The sequence below is a fragment of the Phacochoerus africanus genome, chromosome 15 (assembly GCF_016906955.1).
Source record: "Phacochoerus africanus isolate WHEZ1 chromosome 15, ROS_Pafr_v1, whole genome shotgun sequence".
NCBI lineage: Eukaryota > Metazoa > Chordata > Mammalia > Artiodactyla > Suidae > Phacochoerus > Phacochoerus africanus.
The window spans coordinates 52040449-52060675 of record NC_062558.1 but is presented as its reverse complement, the minus strand read 5'-3'; the positions used below and the strand labels follow the sequence as shown (position 1 = coordinate 52060675).

The 20227-nt window shown below is 42.8% G+C and overlaps 1 protein-coding gene across 1 annotated transcript in view; it reads right to left on the bottom strand.

The window, feature by feature from the left end:
* Positions 1 to 20227, bottom strand: part of FMN2 (formin 2) — a 296800-nt gene that overhangs the window by 247697 nt on the left and 28876 nt on the right. The window contains exons 2-3 of the mRNA XM_047762652.1: positions 9432 to 9523; positions 8895 to 9133 (exon numbers count right to left, since the gene is read on the bottom strand). Coding sequence (XP_047618608.1) covers positions 8895 to 9133; positions 9432 to 9523 — 331 coding nt within the window. The remainder of the gene's footprint in view (positions 1 to 8894; positions 9134 to 9431; positions 9524 to 20227) is intronic.

Here is a 20227-nt window from a genome sequence, read left to right as displayed (position 1 = left end):
CCTGCATTGGTCATGAGGGCACCTCCACATATGCCTTAATATGCATGGGGGTGGAGCCAGTTACATCACCTTAAGTCTTTTGAGAGAGAAAATGCAGACTTTGATGGTTAAGGAGGGTGTCTGAGAGGAGTGGACTCTGGACAGCACTCTCTGAAGAGAGTAGAGCTAACTGGGAAGTAACAGTTGAAAGCAGAAGCATGAGTACTCAGCCCCAGGGTAAAACTGAGAAGCACCTCAGCAGATGAAGGATGGGGTTTGGAGGAACGGAAAGAGAGATGGGTTATGAGGTGGGAAAGTATGAAAATATTGAAACAGGAGGCAGATCAGAGAGGTCCAAGGAATCTGACACTGCATTCTGACAGAAAAAACTAGAAAGGCTCTGTGCAGGAAAACCACAGATCAAATGTACATCGTGGGGTTCCTCAAGCTCTGACACTTGGTACTGGGTACTCTCCACTGGGGTGGGGGTCCTGTAAAACGTTTGGCGCAGCATCCCTGGCCTCTACCCATTAGATGTTAGCTGCACCCCTCTCCATACTGTTCTGACGCAAAATGTCTTCAGACATTGCCAGATGGACCCTGGAGGGGAACATGGCCCTGAAATGAGAACTTCAAAACTGGAACAAGGGGGCAGGACTAGGGCAGGGATGGGTAGACCCAAAATGGTAACTGACGAGGGCGGCTGTGAGAGCAAAGCAAGTGACAGCTGAGCTGATAGGTGACATTCCTCATTCCTCTCTTGTAACATGGCCTCACCAACTAGCCCTCCAGAATCACCTAGACAGTGTTCCAAGCCCAAGCTGTGCACAGTTCTCTCCACCTCTGCAGCCCACATCACCCAGCAGTGTCATCAACGCTCACCACAGCCTTCCTCTTGAAGGACCCCCCAGCTCTGGGTCTGCTTCTCAGTACATCCTCCCTCCACCCTTCTCCTCCCTCCTGGGGGCAGCAAGTCTCAGCCAACACCCTGACCTGCTCGGTGCTAATCACTTCACATACTAGACTTGGGAATCAAGAGATAAGCTCCACCTTTTAGATCTTAAACACAACATCCTCTAGCCAAGCCTCTGCTGAACCCACTCACTCTCCACTCGCACTGTCTTTAGGAAGTTTAATCTCTTTATGTTATATTTATCTTTTTAGCATATACCCTCTGGCCTGTGCTAGTAACCCCAGTTCCTCTGTCCTCTAGGAATTGCCACCAAGGAATCATACATTCTAGATGTCCAAGAGAAAATGATCATCCTGCCTGGGACCCACACTGATTTTCAGATGCTAATGCTTTGTGGAACATCACCATCCACCCACAGATGGGAATCAGACACCAAGGAAATCTTCTACTCCTTCCCCCACTGCCCCTGTCTCCATTTAGGCACTTCTACTAACAATAAATTTTTTTTTTTTTGTTACGTCTATCCATTCTCTATTCTGCTACTAGAATAAGTGTTTTGTTATTTTTTTTATATAAATGCCAATCTGTTTATGGCTTAACTACTCAAAATTATTTAAGGGCATCACCAGTATGACCCAAATGTCCTTATAACAAATCTGACCTCCTTTTCACCCATCAGTCTCCCAAGCTTCAACCCAGAACTACCCACAACACATAGTTACCTGCATCTTCTTGCCTTTTATAGCTGATGCTTGGAGTAAACTCCTAGTTGACTCTTAACTACTGCCCCAAGTATTATCTCCTGAGCCGCAAGGAGATTCAGTTAACTCTCCCCTTTTGCTGCTCCCACTGTGCATGTCTCCACTGGGACCCCAATATGATTATGACCTGTAGTGACAGATAACATACATTGAACACTTACTGTATACCCCATACTGTGCAAAATGTTTCTATGTTTCTTACATAGAAACTACTATATTACTCCTCATTTGACAGAAGAAACAAACTTTCAGAAATTAGGCCACCTAAATTTTCACAGTAAAGTGGAAAATCCAGGGTTCAAATCCAGGACAATCTGATTGGGGATCCTACTTCAATTGCTAAACCCCATTAATCTGTTTACGTGTCTTATTTAAGCCAATGTAAGTCAGTTGCGAATAGAGGCTTTCTTTTAGTTTGTGTGTCCCTAGCAACTAGGGGTGGGGAAAGAGAAAGGAGGAGCTAAAAAAAAAATGAAAGTCATAATTACATATCAAGACCCTGATCTAAATTAGAAGAGGATCTATGTATAAAATAAATAAGTTACAAGGATATATTGTAGGACACAGGCTATAGTCAATATTTTATAATAACCATGAATGGAACATAACCTTTAAAATTGTGAATCACTATATGTACACTTGAAATTTATATAATGTTGTATATCAGCTATACCTCAATAATAAAATAAATGAGAATAGGAAATCAGTAGCTATCTTAGTCCATTCGGACTGCTATAACAAAATACCACACTTTGGGTGCCTTAGAAACAACAGACATTTTTTTTTTCACAGTTCTGGGGACTAGAAGCCCAAGATCAAGATGCCAGCTGCTCTCCTTATCTGGTGAGAGCCCTCTTCCTGGGTCATAGCTGGGTCATCCCTAAGTTCTCACATGGTGGAAAGGGTGAGAGAGCTTTATGGGATCTCTTCTATAAGGTACTAATCCCATCATGGGGGCCCTCACCTCAGGACCTCAGCACCTCCCAAAGGCCTCACCTCCTAACATCATGACATAAGGATCCCCATATGTGAATCTGGGGAACACAAATATTCAGACAACAGCAGCAGTCTTTAAGAAGAATTGAAAGAATGCTATCAAATCGTAAGAACGAAGAACAAATTTCATATGTTGAGAATACAGAGGAGAAAAGGAAAAGAAAGTTACATGTTTCTTCTCTCAAATGGAAAGGAAGAGAACATTATAAAAAGGCAAAGAAGGAAAAAAACAATCAGAAACTGTATTGCAATGCTCGGTAGCTCTCCATATAATAAAGGGATAAAGCAAATGACAACTAAACTAAATATGGGATACTTTTGAGCAAGTGAATAATCCATTTGAACTTGACCCAAGGATATCCTAGCTTGAGTGCCCTGGGTGCTGTGATATTGAGAAGGAAATGAAATTAGAGCACAGTACTGCCTCTGCAGGGCAGTATTTACAGTAGCCCTATCTTTCTCGACTTTTAGAATAAACTTATGGGTAAATCAGTAACCCTAAAAATATACCCTGAGGACAAAAGTGCACCTCCTGGAAGGAAGCTGGAACAGTCCAGGCATGGACGAGCTATTAGCAGAGGTGCTAATGGCAGGTGGGGTGGCAGGAGATAGGATCTGAAGCTGATGGAACAATAACAAATTGAAAAGCTTACTATTTAAGGGTCAAAGCAAATTACTAAAAGGAAACTAGTACAGCAATAGGAATTGTGCTGGAAGGATAGGGAAAAGCCAGGGAAGGGGGGCATCCAGAGTGACAGTAATTGCACTGGCAAACGTAAAATACCAGAAGTCAAAATCAGCTAAACAAGAGTGTGGGGCACCACTTCGGTGGAGGGATTGAAAGTGGGTGAGGGGCAGGGCCTGCTGCTGATACCCCAGCCCTTCTGTTCCTCATCCAGGTGAATGTGGTATTTTAGCCTCTTTCAAATCCTTAAAATTCAAAAAACCGATGAGTAAAACTGATTACAGCTTCAATCTACTTTTGTTATCCTGCTTATAATGGATTTATGCAACGATTACCTAGGTAGAGGAATAGACACAAAATCTGGCTACTAAATGAATTTCAGAAAATAAAATCTTTTTTGACTTCTATGTTGACACCAGAGAGAAGTCTGCAGGGAAAAGAAATATTTCGGCTAAAATAATTTTAAAAGCTGGGTTAGGAGTTCCCTTGTGGCTCAGTAGGTTAAGGATACAGTGTTGTCATTGTTGTGGCTCTGGTTATTGCTGTGGCAAGGGTTCAGACCCTGGCCCAGGAACTTTCCCATGCTGTGGGCACAGCCAAAAAAAAAAAAAAAGCTAGTCTAAAAATTGAGCATAATTTAAATACCACATTTCAAATAAAACAACTTCTGACAGTTAATACTATACATGTTTCAAAAGTATAAATACAGCTATACCCCCCCCCCACACACACATACACTCTCTTAGAGCTCTTGTGTCAGGAAAATATTCACATGAGTTTGAAGTATTCTTCTTGCTCTGAAAAAAAGTGAACTCAAATAAAAATGACCTTCGTGCCCACCCAGGGATGCCAAAAAAAAAAAAAAAAATACAAATGATCATTTCTATTTGTCACTTAAGTCTCCATTCCAGCTACTAACGGCAGTGAGTTGAGTGCATTTCATTTGTTTTCCGGTAGTGGCTGCTGTTGGTATTGATTCATGACATCTTTCGATAGGTTCAAGATCATATTTCTTTTATTTCTTTTCAGCTTGAATTTTCACATCTTCCTTTACTTTAATTCTAGCCGCACTAATAAACTCATCCAAACCTATATCCATTGACACACACACACCAAGGAGCTTCTGCCCATGTGGAAAACAGGGGGTTCATTACATATTTAGCAAAAATTATCAGATCTGCCAAACCCCAAAAAGCGTAGTGTTCAAAAATATTCTACTAGAAAGACATTTAAGATCAATTCTAAAGGATTAAGTAGATATAATCATATAATCCTGCCAAAATCCTTGGGCCAAGTAAACTTGCTTTGTGTGTGTGATGTAAATAGGTAATGTGCTATCTGACATGGTTATGATTGAAGAAATCCTGGAAGAGCTTGCTAACGGATAATCAACAATTATGTAAGATAATTGTGGTTTGCTGAAAACAGCTACAGATGAACATGACCCAGAAAAAAGGATCTCGATATGAATGAAGACACTCTAAGAAACAGGAGACTTAGGGGACCGTACGTACACTGGACTGTTCTTACAAAATGACCTCCATCTACACTTAAGGGCAATGAGCCAAGGTCCAAGGTGGCAGCACGCTGAAGATGGGTAGTGCCTTGTCCACAGGTAACAGGCCAGTGGCCCAAAACCTTAAATACATGGTGTGTCATAATAGTGAATGCTTTGCTATTTCTAAGGATTTAGAAACCATGGCAAATATTTCAAGAGAGATTTTTCCTTACACTTGAGAGACGCAATTAGAACAGGTTCCAAAAGAAAAAAATCTTTCCTCAGACCACAGAAAACACCATAACACACAGCTCAAGAATACAATCTACCAAGTGGCAAGAAGTGGTATTATTCATATGTTTTCCCTTGCTATTTTGGAATTTCTCTAGCTTACAATTTTTTGAGATATTAAAAAAAAAAAAAGATATTTTTAAAAAGGCAAACGTGAAGGTAATGGACAATATATTGGGCCATTAAAGACCAGTCGTCTGGAGTTCCCGTCTTGGCGCAGTGGAAATGAATCTGACTGGGAACCATGAGGTTGTGGGTTCGATCCCTGGCCTCGTTCAGTGGGTTAAGGATCTGGCCTTGCTGTGAGCTGTGGTGTAGGTCACAGACGCAGCTTGGATCTGGCATGGCTGTGGCTGTGGCATAGGCCGGCAGCTTCAGCTCAGATTCAACCCTTATCCTGGGAATCTCCATATGCCTGGGGTGCAGCCAAAAAAAAACCCAAAAAACAGTCTTCCTTTCTGATTTGAGAAAACATGAATATGAAGAGGATTATCAGCCCTTTTGTTGGCTGGGATAATTTTAAAACTCATGGCCCTAATTTTGATCAGCTAATAAAATCACAACATTCCACACAGCAAAAAGCAAAAGCTGTTGATTTTCAGGTACTACACTAGGTATTAGTTTTCTATTTAGAATCAATAAGCACCAGTTTTGTCCTTATACTTTCCTCCTAAAACTAGCCTATCTTCTCCATCTTGGTAAACGGCACAATCTTCCACCCGCCATGTAAAACCAGAAACAAGAAGTCACCTTTGATTTACTTTTCCATGGCCCCCTGACTAACCACCAGAAGTTCCATCAGCTCCACCTCCAGTTTCCACCCCACACTCACTAACTCTGCTCTGTCTCCTCCACCAACTCTTGCTCAGCTACTGCAGCAGCCCTTCTGCTTCTACCCTGCACAACATCACCCAAACACCAGGCCCCTCAATCCATGTGCAACAAAATCTTCCAAAAGCTCCCACTTAAGAAAACCCATTTTCCTTTCATGGCTTTCAAACCTTGAATGTCCTGGCTCCTTAGTCTTTTCTGTCATCATCTCCCCAAAGGGAAGCTACACAGGCCCTCAGCCCGTGCCTTGCTTAGGTCCTGCCTGCACTCCCCCAGGGCCTTTCTACTTGCCACCAGGCTCCTGGAGTGACCTTCCCTTGGAGCTCACCTCACTGCTCTTGACATTACATGTGGGGCTTCCCTCTATTCACCCCACCTGCCCTCATCACTAACCATCTTCTTGGGTTTAAGTCCTTCATGGCACTTACTAGAATCTGACATAAATTCATTACCTAGGCTTTCATTTGTGTTTATGTTTTCTCTGTCTCACCCCGATGTGAAGAGGATGCAAATTTCAGGAGAACAGGAATCTATTTCTCTTGCTAATGTAATCACTAATATATCTCTGGAGCCTAAAACACTGCCTGGCATGTAGAATGCATTCAGTAAACATTTGTGATTATCACTCAAAGCTTTTTGCTTTGCAGTACTCTTGAAATTTTAACCAAGTTAAAATGTGAGGGAAAAGGTGAAATCCTTTCATATTTTCTACAGCATTTCTAGAGCAAAAGATGAGGCCCTAAAAATGTATAAAATAACACAGAACTAAATCAAAAAGGGTTGACTGAAGTATGCCAATCCATAAAAATGGCATGAGTAAGATGCCCAGATCAAAACTCTGGTGCTCTGTGTATGGATGGAGATGAAGAGGGAGAGGGAAGTGGGGAGCTCTCAGGGAAGGGAGAAAAGTTGGGGGCCAGTTATGAGCTGGTTTCCCCAGAGTGTTCTGTGTTCTGTCTCAAAGGGCAACTGCCTCCAAGAGAACTGTGGACTCCCTCAAGTGATTTTCTGGAAACCAGCAGAGAGGCTAATTATCAGAAACTTCTCTCCCTACAGAAAAGTCCATTCCTCCCCATTTCCCCACTAATACTTCAGTTTATAGAACTCCCTGTACTGCTACCTCTTCTGGGCTGTGAAGAAAATTCTTGACTGTGTATACAGTAAATGCACATTTCTGTTGCGAACTACCATTTAGTACATGTAATAAAGCTACTTACTGGAGTAGCTTTATTTCATATTTGTATTGTCTGACCGGGGAATGGAGAGGTAGTACAGAACCAACAAATAAAGTATGGAGAAAATTCAACCACACAAATCTAGGGAAAGAAATTCCCCATCCTAAGGAAATGACTTCATACCATATTAAAGGATTATATTCATTTTGCTTTTTGCTCTCTACGCCATACCAGGCCACCCTCCAAAATGATGAGGCTGGGAGGGTTATTAGTCTCTCTAACATAAGGAAGAAAGTAGCAAGCATATAAGAAGCAGCCAGTTCAGTGACTTAAAAAAAAAATAGGATTATTCTATTCTTTTCAGTTTATTCCAATTCCACATGTATTGACTAATAAGACTGTTTACTTCTGAATTTTATGGGAGGAAAATGCAATTAACTTGGGAATAGTTTTAATCAAAAGACAGGTGTGAGGCACGGCTAGTGTTTGTCTTTATCTGTATCTTACTTATTTTAATTCCTAGTTGTAAACTGATATATCTCCTAGAATACAGCCTATAAAGCTGTTAGCCCTCTATAGTCCCCAGTTTCTGTCACAATAATGGCACAGCCCTTTCACAAAGAAAAAATGAGGAAATTTGTTAAATTATCCAATTCTTCTCATAGAAGAAAAAGATCTACCAAACAGTAATTAGCTGCCATGCCATAAATGGACAGTTAGATACATAGGTAGATAGGTAGATGGATAGGTCTTAAGAAAGCTTCACAAGTCCCAGTACATCCTGGGGAATCTTCTTTTGGAAGTATCAAGAAGATCTCACAACATTTTATGTGGTTTATTTTCCTAATACTGAAGGGAGATCACACTTGTAAAGGGTAAAGAATAGGAAGAAGAAAAATAGGCTCATATGGACCTTTTGCTATTTACTGTCACTTCTTGATCTCAGCCAGGGCTCATTTTCATTGCCTTTCCAAACTTATCTTTACTACCACCACCCCCGGCCCCCAGCTCAATGTCATATATACACATGGAGAGAAGAAGAGGGTGCAGAGCACAAACATAACCAACCCATGTGGATAAGTGAGCTGAAAAGACTCTGGTTTCCTCACAAGAAAGTCCTACGTGAGAAATCTTACGCATCTGGGTTTAGATGCACACACGCTCATCACAACCTCCAAGATCACACACGTACCACATACCTGAGGAAGATTAGCAATACTCTTGCTTGAAAATGATAGTCCAGCTGTGCTCTTATTCGTTATGAATTATGAAATGGCTTTGGAATTAGTGTTCCGCTGTATTAACCCTCTTGGTGAGTGGGAGCTGGGGGAGAAAGCAAATGGCGCTCCTTCGTGTCAACAGTACACAGATGAGTTATGAACGCATGGAGAGAGTGCTCCAGGGCCCAAGGAAACCTGCTGCCTACTGGGAACAAAGCTCTTGCCCTTGGAGTTGCTTCTAAAGGTATGTCCACAACCAGCAAAGTCAGAAATACTGACTCAAAAGCACTTAAAAACCATCACTGGTTAAAGCAAGCTAGAAAACTGTCAAGAGTGGCCATCTGTTAAGAAAAGGAGGTGTAGCAAAGAGACATAAAAATACCCTAGTCAAAAGGAAACAGATGTACAAAGCTGTTGAGTGCAGGGGGCAGGGCTGCATCACACACGGGTCTTTAAATGATAGGGTGATTGGGCAGACACACATCAGAACTGCTATTTCCATGGTTATCTGCCTCACAGCCAGTAGTTCTATGAATTCTACTTACATCGAACGGAGCTGAGCTTGACTGAGCATTCTGACTGCACGGTTCCCTGAAGCAGTCACTGAAAGGAAGAAGGAGACCCATAGCAATGATCCGTGAGCAAAACTTCTCTGCTTCTTCTGGAGGCCCGTTCTCCTGCTGGCTGAACAGCTTCTCCAACAGAGTTCGCCCTGCAGGTGAGACACGGTCATTAGGCAGGAGCATTGGCAGGTCCCCTGACTCAGACTCCCTCAGGAGGGAGGCTGCAAACACAGTCAGGGTTATGCCGTTGCCCAGGCTACTGCGACAGGCAGGCCTGGATACCACTCTGGAAAGGGCAGCTCTGGGTGGGTCTCCCATCCCCCAAAATACCTCCTTCCCCAAATGGGGAAGGGCCATGTTATGGGACTACACCTTCTTCCACCTGAAGAAGCGCCCAGCCTCCTGGATTTCATTGGAAATCCTCCTTCCACTCTTTGTAAACCCTGCTGATGGCTCTCTGAGGAAGCAGCCAGTAGCCACTATTTGGGCTAAGAAATGTCAGTGGCTGATATTCAGTACCAGGCCTGGTGACAGGGAGGGGCAGGGAATAAGGTGACAGGGAGGCGAGCACCAACCCAAGGGGAGAGGTTTGGTCAGCAGAAAAAGTCACCCTGTAGAAGAACATGACAGAAACTCAAAATTTTCTCACATGTGCCTCAGAAACATCATTCTAGGGGAGATCTATGCTTCAAGTTTTTATTTCCCTAGAAGAGGCAAGAGGAGGCACTCAGAGAGGAGGACACTGGCTGAGGACTTGGGCCCACATGGTCCCCTGGCTCTCAGTCCTGGTCGTCCCTCAGACTCACCCAAGGAGAGCAAGGTGATAGGGAGGGGACCTGGGTATCTGCATCTCACTGGCCACCCAGAGCCAAGGGCTGTAGATGCTGGCCCTCACCCATCTTCTGACACTATTCACTCCCCAACTTATTATCCTTTGGAAATTTTTTAACTGGCTTCTGCATTAATCAACTATGGTAGAAGAAATGGGAAGTCTCTTGAGTCCCTACCAAGGCCACCACCTGTTGCTCAGTCCTCACCCTGCTCCTGTCCTCTAGCCAAGTAGCAGGGCCAGTCCTCAAATTCAGATTAATGTAACTTATCCAGAAAAGCTTCCCTTGACCCCCTTCCACACTCTTTTTGCACCCTTCAAAGCTCCTTTGTATAATTAATTAATTATTTGTGCAATTACTTGGTTAATGTCAGCCTCTCTTACTAAAACATAAACTGACATCCAGCACACATCCTACAAACCTGGCCACTTGCACATAAGAAACATGAAAATATATTTTAGGATTTCTGAACGAATATAATGCTATGACTCTGTGACAGAAACTCGACGTCATAGTCAGAACTGGAAATATCAGTCTAGACCTGGGGTCAGCAAACTCTGCCTACAAAGGGTTAAACAGAAAATATTTTAGGCTTTAAGGGCCATGTAAGATCTCTGCTGCACATTCTTTTGTTTTGTTTTGTTTCAAACAACTTTAAAATTGTAAAAAGCATTCTTAGCTTGGGTCTGTGCAGAGCCAAGCCCAGCTCTATACATAAGTCACACCTAAATTTCAAACATATACATGTTCAGTTCAGTAGGGTAGTATCCATTGCAGTTTTCAAGCATCTTCTTATTTTTTGTTTGTAAAACAAAACTAAACTCAAAGTCTACCTCTGTTATGTAGAATGACAAAGCAGGGCAAAAGAGGCTCTGTTTTCTCCATTCCTGTAGGTTACTAGAGAACATTCACTGGTCTCCAGGACATTTTCTCAAGGGAAAAAAAAGACTTTACAGAACTTAAGTTTGCCAGGATCCAATTGGACCCACACACCTAGGAAACCACCTCTTCAATTCTCAAGTGATTAATTATCATCACATATCTCCTTACACATTTTACAGTAGGTCTGAAAGTAGCCAGAAAATTAATTAGTTCTCTCCAATAATTCCATCTTCATATGACAGAAGAGACAAAGAGTCTTGCGTGTGTGTGTGTGTGTGTGTGTGTGTGTGTCCACAAGTGAATAAATGCATATGTGTATATTGAGTCCAACGTATCAAAAATGGTGCGGGGACAGCATGCAAGAGAGGGAGTCACAGCCCCAGAGCCTCCACATGCTGGGCAGCAAACCCCTCTATTCCCAGCCATCCAGCTGCCACACCCCAACCACAGCTCCCTGGACCCCACCTCCAGCTCTAAGGCCCCCAAGTTCTCCAGACAAGTGGTGAAACCACCCTGGGCTGAGAACCCTCAGCTTCTCTGAGGGGAGGCTCACCTCCTGGCCGTCACAATAGCCTGGCTGCCCTGGAGGTTCCCTCTCACAGGCCTCTCAGGGACATTTATGTCAAACCCCATACATCTTAGGGATAGAACGGGACTCCTTTAAAACCATCAACTCCCTTGAAACTCCTGCTGTCTGTCCCTCTTCTGCCCCGCACTATATCCTTCACCTCCTGATTCACCACCCTGGTTCTCACCTCAACCCCTGCTGTCATGGTCACTGACACTCAGGAAGGTAACTCACCCATGTCCTTGAGTCCTGCCTCCCATGCTTCCTCCACCCACCAAAGGACCCATTCCACGCAACCCTCGGGAGCTGTACCACCTGCACCTGGCCCAAGTCCAAGTTCACTCCACCCGCCTCTGCCTCCTTCCCTGTCCCCCAACTCCACTCACCTACCACCTTCTCCTCCAACACCTGAGAGCCTGCGTCTCCCAGGGCTTCTGCCCCCAGATGCCTGCATGACCCACTCACCCTCTCACTTTACTCACCTGTCTCTGCTCAACTGTCACTTCTACCACCCTTTCTCCCATCATTCCCCTTCATCCTTCAGAGCTTGGCCCTTGAATTCAGGTGAGTTCCTGGGCCGACTCCTCCTCCTGAAATGTCAGCTCCATTTTAACTGTTTGTTCACCACTTTTACCCAGAACCTTAAGGCCTGGCACAGAGCAGTTAATCAATTGATGTTTGATCATAAATGAATCAATATATGTACATCTAATCCCTGACTACCACCCTCTCAGCTCCGGTTCTAGAATCCCCTGTAAAACTCCATCCTCCACATGGACCTTGACTCAGTCACCATCACAGGATCTGTCACGTCCTCCTCACCAGCTTAAACCCCATGCCCTATCACCACAGCCAAACCCTCCAAACGCCAGCACTCCCATCCCTCTCTCCCTCCCTGGTCAAACCACAGCACATCCCAGCCTGGCCATCCACCCCCTCTGCTTACACCTGAGCAGCTCAGCACTGCAGAAGACAGGGGCACCCACACTGCCTATTCCTACTTTAAGATCCTGACTACAAACCACAGTTCAGCCTAACACTGCTCTGTATGCTCAACTGAGCTTCCAGTCTCTCCCCCCTCCTCACTCTTTTGAGGAAATCAAAATCTTCACAGATAATTTTTGGAAAAAATGGAAGAATCCACGACAAACTGTATATACACAAAACACACATTCCTGCGCCCTCCTCTGCTTTTTCCTCAAGTCGATATGTCTGCTCCAAAGAAAAGCAAAAAGGATCAAAGTCCTTGTTCCATGCATGCAACTTCGCCCTTGAACTATTCCTTCTTGTTCTAAATTATGAACATGCATCCTTCCTTACTGGACATTTCCATAATCACAAATACTGCTTAATCTTTTTTTTTTTTTTATCTTTTGTCTTTTCAGGGTCGCACCCATGGCATATGGAGTTCCCCAGGCTAGAGGTCTGATCGGAGCTGTAGCTGCCACCCTACACCACAGCCACAGGAACACAGGATCCAAGCCTTGTCTGTGACCTATACCACAGCTCATGGCAATGCTGGATCCTTAACCCACTGAGCAAGGCCAGGGATCGAACCTGCAACCTCACGGTTCCTAGTTGGATTTGTTTCTGCTGTACCACGACGGGAATTCCAATACTGCTTAATTTTTAAAAAAATCTCCCTGAACCCACATCACTCCCTGTCCTCAGCTACTCTCCCACTTCCTGGCTTCCTTTCACATCAAAACTATTAGCTAGATCATCAAAAAGTCTACAAATAACAAATATTAAAGAGGATGTGGAAAAAAGGGAAATTTCATAACTGTTGGTGGGAATGTAAAGTGGTGTAGCCACTATGGAAAACAGTATGGAGGGTCCTCAAAAAACTAAAAATCAATTTCACAATGCAGCAATTCCACTCCTGGATACATATCTCCCAAAAAATGATTTGAAAAAATATATGCACACCAATGTTCCTATCAGCACAATTTATAATAGCCAAAACATGGAAGCAACCTATATGTCCATCAACAGACGAATGGATAAAGAGGATACAGAACACACACACACACACACAGACATGATGGACTATTACTCTGCCATAAAAAGAATGAAATTCTGCCATTTGCAACAGCGTGGATGGACCTAGAGGGCATTATGCTTAGTGAGATAAGTCAAACGGAGAAAGACAAATATTATATGATATCCCTTACATGTGGAATCTAAAAAGTAATACACATGAATGTAGACTCACAGATATGGAGAACAAACCGGTGGTTGCCAAGGGGGGGAGGGACAAATTGGAGGTAGGGGATTAACATATAAACTACTATACATAAAATAGATGAGCAACAAGTATTTACTGTATAGCAGAGGGAATTATACCCAATTTCTTGTAATAACCTATAACAGAATATAACCTGCAAAAATACTAAATCACTACGCTGTATACCTGAAACTAACACAATACTGTAAATCAACTATACTTCGACTAGAAAGAAAGCTACTAGCTAGAATACCTATGCCTGCAACCTCTAGCCCCTCCCTCCTGGCTCAGCCTACTCTAATATGACAAGTCTCATTTGATTTCCACCCCGACAAGGCAACAGAAATTGGTAACCAGCACAGTATCAAAACATTTCTGCCTTTATCTTACTCAGTTTCTTAATCCTTCAGAAAAGTCACACTGCTGACTCATTCTTACTCCTTAAAACACTTCCTCCCAGTGCTAATGTTAACATGTCAAAGGGAAAAAACACCCAATTGTCTGGAATTACATCGTAGTGGTTATCTTTGTTTTCAAAACTTGGGTGATTTTTCCCCCTACTTCTCTGCAATGTTTTCCAAATTTTCTATTGTGAGTATATTTTATTTCTATAATTAAAAAAAAACATGAAAAATTAAAAAAAAAAAACTTCCTCTCACCACCTGATGCCACCCTCTATTTTGCCTTCCTTACCAGCCATGGTCTCTGGAGGCCCATTTTCTGGCCTCTCTACTCAGTGTGTTAATGTCTGTGGCTTCTGGGCCCAAACTAGGCTTTCTCCTATAGTCTCACCCAGTCTACACACACTCCTCTCCTTAAAACTGAAGACCTTTGTGACTGTATCAGCCAGCAGAGTACAGCAGAAGTGGCACCACCCTCAGAATGCGTGAGGATCCTAAATCCTAAAGACTATCCAAGTAGCAGACAACCTAGGGGAGAATATGAGAATTAAAAGAGCCATCAAACTAGCTGCGAGATTTTTTTCCTTCAGTATTCCTCAACCTGGACTTAGGGAAGCACAAAGCTCAGAAGAATCAGCATTGACTGGGAAAGTTTTAAAGGGCAATTTGGCAAGGTGGCAATAATCTTAAAAAAATTTGCCCCTGGACTCAAAAGATCAACTTCGGAAACGGTCCCTGAAAAATAAGTAGACTATTATTAGTGAAAAAAGAAAGAAAGAAACTAAAATGTCTAACAATACAGAGATTTGTTTTAAAAGATAGCTTTATATAGGAGTTCCCATCATGGCGCAGTGGAAATGAATCCAACTAGGAACCATGAGGTTGGGGGTTTGATCCCTGGCCTCGCTCAGCAGGTCAAGGATCCAGCGTTGCCGTGAGCTGTAGTGTAGGTCACAGACACGGCTTGGATCCTGTATTGCTGTGGCTGTGGCATAGGCCAGCGACTACAGCTCCACTTCAACCCCTAGCCTGGAACCTCCATATGCCGTGAGTGCAGCCCTAAAAAGACAAAAAGAAAAAAAAATTCCAGCCAAAAAGTGCAAAGAAATGACAAAATTAGAATCACAATCCCTAATGGTTCACTTAATCCATACATGGAAAACTCATTAGAAAAAGGCCAGTTGAAAAATTTGCAAAGTAGAATGAGATCCTGCTGTAAAGCACTGGGAACTCTATCTAGTCACTTCTGATGAAACATGATAATGTGAGAAAAAGAATGTATACATATATGTGTGACTGGGCCACCTTGCTGTATAGTAGAAAATTGACAGAACACTGTAAACCAGCTATGATGGAAAAAATAAAAATCATTTAAAAAAAAAATTTGCAGGAGTTCCCGTCGTAGCACAGTGGTTAACGAATCTGACTAGGAACCATGAGGTTGCAGGTTCGATCCCTGGTCTTGCTCAGTGGGTTAAGGATTTGGCATTGCCATGAGTTGTGGTGTAGGTCGCAGACGCGGCTCAGATTCTGCGTTGCTGTGGCTCTTGCGTAGGCTGGTGGCTACAGCTCTGGTTAGACCCCTAGCCTGGGAATCTTCATATGCTGCAGGAGTGGCCCTAGAAAAGGCAAAAAGACAAAATAAATAAATAAAAATTAAAATTAAAAAATTTGTAAAGAAGAGATCAAACTGTCATCCCCAAACCCACAAGTCATTCAGAGTCACCATAACTGAGAGAGGCAAATGTGGTGAGCCTTTTGATATAAGGGACTGTAAAGTCCACAGCAGTGCTGCCCATCAGGCTCTCATGCTGTCCCTCCCGGAAAAAGATAGAGGAGAGCTGAGCATAGGTCACATGGTATCAGCTTGGACCTATTATCATCCAAGGTATCAGAGAGCTCTGTGAATGCTCTAATTAACTAAACAATAAATTGTCTTTGCACCCAGTGTAATAATGACTTTGTGGTATCTTGAAAAGTACATTTTTGAGATGCATACTGAAGTATTCAAGATTAAAATAACATGGTGCCTGTGATTTATCTCAAATTAGTCCATAAAACAAAAGTGGAGAGGGATGGAGGTCAATGAAGCTATTATAGTATTGATAATGCTGATAATTACTAAAGCTGGGTGATGGGTACATGGGCCTTTATCATACCTCTGCCTTTAGATATGATCAAACTCTACAGTAAATATTTTCAATCATGCTATTTAAAAGGTCTGATAACATAGAAAAATGTGTCATAAATATTATGTGAAATAATGAAGATTACACAGCTAAAAAACTATGCTCCTGATTCTCGAAAAATAGCAGACAGGAGTTCCCGTCGTGGCGCAGTGGTTAACAAATCCGACTAGGAACCATGAGGTTGCGGGTTCGGTCCCTGCCCTTGCTCAGTGGGTTAACGATCCGGCGTTGCCCTGAGCTGTGGTGTAGGTTGCAGACGCGGCTCGGATCCCGCGTTGCTGTGGCTCTGGCGTAGGCCGGTGGCTACAGCTCCAATTCAACCCCTAGCCTGGGAACCTCCATATGCCGTGGGAGCGGCCCAAGAAATAGCAACAACAACAAAAAGACAAAAGACAAAAAAAAAAAAGAAAAATAGCAGACAATCTTTGCTTGTTAAAGAGTCAGATCATTGTGGCAGGAATATGAAAAGTTTTATTTATTTATTTATTTTAGGACCTGCACACTATCTCAACAGGACTGAACTCCCTTTTGGACTAAGGGATGTAATTTGACCAGAGCAGGGGGAATAGAGACATTCCCTTCTGCTTTTCTTCTTGCAGTTGACGGCTGGGGATTTATCCAGGCACTGGCACCATCAAACACCTGAGGCCTTGCATCCAAACTGGAGAGAGCAGGCTGACCTAAAGCTTCTGATGCCAACCTTTCTTCTTCACTGTACAAACCAGCTGGCTGTGACCAGGAAACACAGCCCCCCAGGTTCCCTCTGGTAACCCCTTCCCCACCCCACCACCTACCCAACACTGACACACAGTTGGGGTGCCCCCTAACTCCTGGTCCCTTTACTCTGCTTCTTGGTCAAAGCTCCTGTTTCTAGACTGGACATGTTGGTCACACCAAAAAATGAAAATAATTGGACCTAGAATACAGATAAGCACAACTCTTCTAAGTGCTCAGCTATTTAAAGCTTCATTTTGCTTCTTATTTTGATTCACTACTTAATCAACAATATTTACTGAGCTCTTACTATGTACAAAGCAGCTCTAAATCAATTTGCCAAAACCCTACTTGCTGAATGAACAATTCACAAAAAACTGCTGATGAATAAGGCAGGAGCTAGTGGGATGTTGCCTGGGGTAGGGACCTCAGGGGCACACACAGTGGTGTAATGATGGGTCAGGGCAATACAAATGCAATCACAAGGAAAGCCAGCAGCTGGGAGCCACAGTAACACTAAAACTTGGGGAAAATCTTGAAGACCAACAAAGTCATTCTCTACTTCACAGACTGATATAAATTCCCCAGGCAGCTAAGAAGCAGCTTCTGGTGAATCTATGACCCTCTAAGTCTATGGGCAGGAGAGCCACATTTCTCCCTTTCCTGTCCCTCCCTCCAACCAACCAAAGATCCAGAGGAAGAGGCAGACTTCCTCTATAAATGACAGCCTCTAGCTGTCATTTTACACATTAGGAAATGCAGGCCCAGGACAGTTAGCTTGCACTCTCTTTATTCAGAAAAGCTCATCTCACTTATCATACACAATATACATCTAAGGAATGGCCTGAAGAAATCTAAGGGAGTTATTTCATTTTTTTCATAGAAGAGCGTTCCTTATTTTCTGCCCATTCCTTTCCAATGTAAAGGTATGGAATCCATCACAAGACTTCATGAGATGATCCCAGCAAAGCAGCATGGTGCAGGCAACCACAAGCTCAGGCTACAGAGGTCTGAGGCATCGGTGCCATCCAACTGCTGCCAGTGCTGCATTAAGGGCCTTGGACAACTCATTCAACCTCTCTGAGGCCTCTGTTCCTCACCCATAACTGGAATGAATCATCCTCATTACCCCCATGACAGTTCTAATAATTAAGTGAAATAATTTTTGTAATAGGCTCAAAAACAGTGCCCAGTAAATGTTATCTATAACTATTTTTTTTTATTTTATTACAGTAGATTTGCATTGTCCTGTCAATTTCTGTTGTACAACAAAGTAACCTAGTCATACATCTATACACACTCTCTCTCATATTATTGTTAGGTTTGTCCCGGGAAAAACAAGACTTAACTCTAGGCTCTGGCCTAGCTCCTGGAGAGACGTGACTAAGACATGACTAAGTCTTCCCCGAAATCATGTGACCCAGTCTTAAAGACTACCTCACTACCCAGGAGAATGTCTAAACTTCTATTCACATCCTACTAACAATTCTCCCAAACTGATTGGTCTGTTCCTTTTCACCCTATTTACATAAGAAATGGCCAATCAGATTCTGCCCAGAAACCCCCTTTCTTGGCACTCACATATAACCTCCCTCCTCAAATGACTGGCTGCTGACCTCCTGTTGTGAGTCAGCCCGGCAGTATACCCCGCTAATAAAGTCTTTTATGCCTGAACTCAGCTCTCATCCTTTCAACCAACCTTACAATTATTTTTCATCATGTTCCATCACAAGTGATTGGACATAGTTTCCTGGGCTATACAGCAGGACCTCATCGTCTGTTCATTCTAAATGTAACAGTTTGCATCTATTAACCCCGAACGCCCCGTCCATCACACTCTCTCCCTCTCCCCCTTGGCCTATTAACTGTTATTCATCAAGATACAGCTCACGGGCTCTATGCTTGGATAAATAAAGTTTTGGCTCAATTTAATGGAAGGAAGCCATAAGTAACTAATGAAATCATAAGAATGTATTGATAATCTAAAAGCATAAGAAAAAATATAATCATAGATTAAAATACCTCATCCACCAAGGTTTTTTTTTAACCTTCAGTGTATTTTAATTATATCAACAAGGTAATGTTCATAATTCTGCTTGCTTAAAAGCTTAAAAAGGCTTTCATTGTTTGCTTTACTATATTATTAAATTCATGCTAAAAATAGGAGTTCCCATTGTGTCCGGCAGTGTCTCCACAGTGCTGGGACACAGGTTCAATCCCTGGCCCAGCACAGTGAGTTAAGGATCTGGAGGAACTACAGTCCAGATCTGATCCCTGGCCCAGGAACTCCATATGCTGCAGGGCAGCCAAAAAAGAAAAAATAATAACATTAATATTCACCCAGGCCTAGTGAGTTAAGGATCCAGCGTTGTCACTGCTGTGGTGCTGATTTGATCCCTGGCCTGGGAACTTCTGCATGCCTTGGGCATGGCCAAAAAAAATTCATCCAATGACAATAAAGGAACTCACTGATCATTAATGTTCTCCACTTATTTCTGCATTAATCCTCCTCCCTCCTCCCACATGTACTTACACACTTAAGAACACTAGCACATGAAACCACTCTGTGGCCAGACACTACAGTTGTCCCACAGTACCTGTGAGGGGTTGGTTCCAGGAGGCCCTCAATACCAAAACCTGCAGATGCTCAAGTCCTTTATATTAAATGGCCTAGTATTTGCATATGACCTACACACATCCTCCCTTTAAATCATCTGTAGATTACTTACAATACCTAATACACTGTAAACACTAGGTAAACAGTTACCTTGTCCAGCAATTTCGTTTTGCTTTTTGGAACTTTCTATAAGTTTTTTTAAAGAAATATTTTCAACCTGCAGTTGGTTGAAATGGTAGATGCTAAGAAGTCACAGATACAAAGAGCTGATCGTATCTATAAACATTTATCTTACATGGCTAAGCAAATATCACTGGACTAGATAAACAAGAAACAACAGCCAGGGGACAGTCCTAAAGGACTATTTAGCATCACAAACTTCTCACACAATGAAATAAAATCACCAGTCTGTGCACTGGTGTTCTGGTGAGTGAGTGAACAGTTTGACACTATAAAAAGTGGAAAATCTTTCATTTGGATAAACTATACAATGTAAAAGGCATATTCACATATGCTGTCAACTTTGCAAAGCAGAGCAAGGATTTATCATCACAATGTCAAAGAAACTAAGTAAGGAATGAAAAGGTTCTAAAATCTGCTGAATGTCATGAGACCAGGAAGTGGCAGTGCCAAAACTAGACCCGTACTCTGCTCTCCTAATTTTTATTCCAGGCATCTTCCACCTCTGTGTGGGCCAGCCACTCTGGGAAAGGCTTCTGACCAACATTCTGTACTAAGATACAAAAGACAGAGACCACGAGATCTGTGCCCTGCCGGGGCTCACAATCTAGTCACAATGACCAAGGCTCAAGAAGAAATACTTTAGAGTTCACATTGTGGCTCAGCGGGTTACGAACCCAACTAGTATCCATGAGGATGCAGGTTTG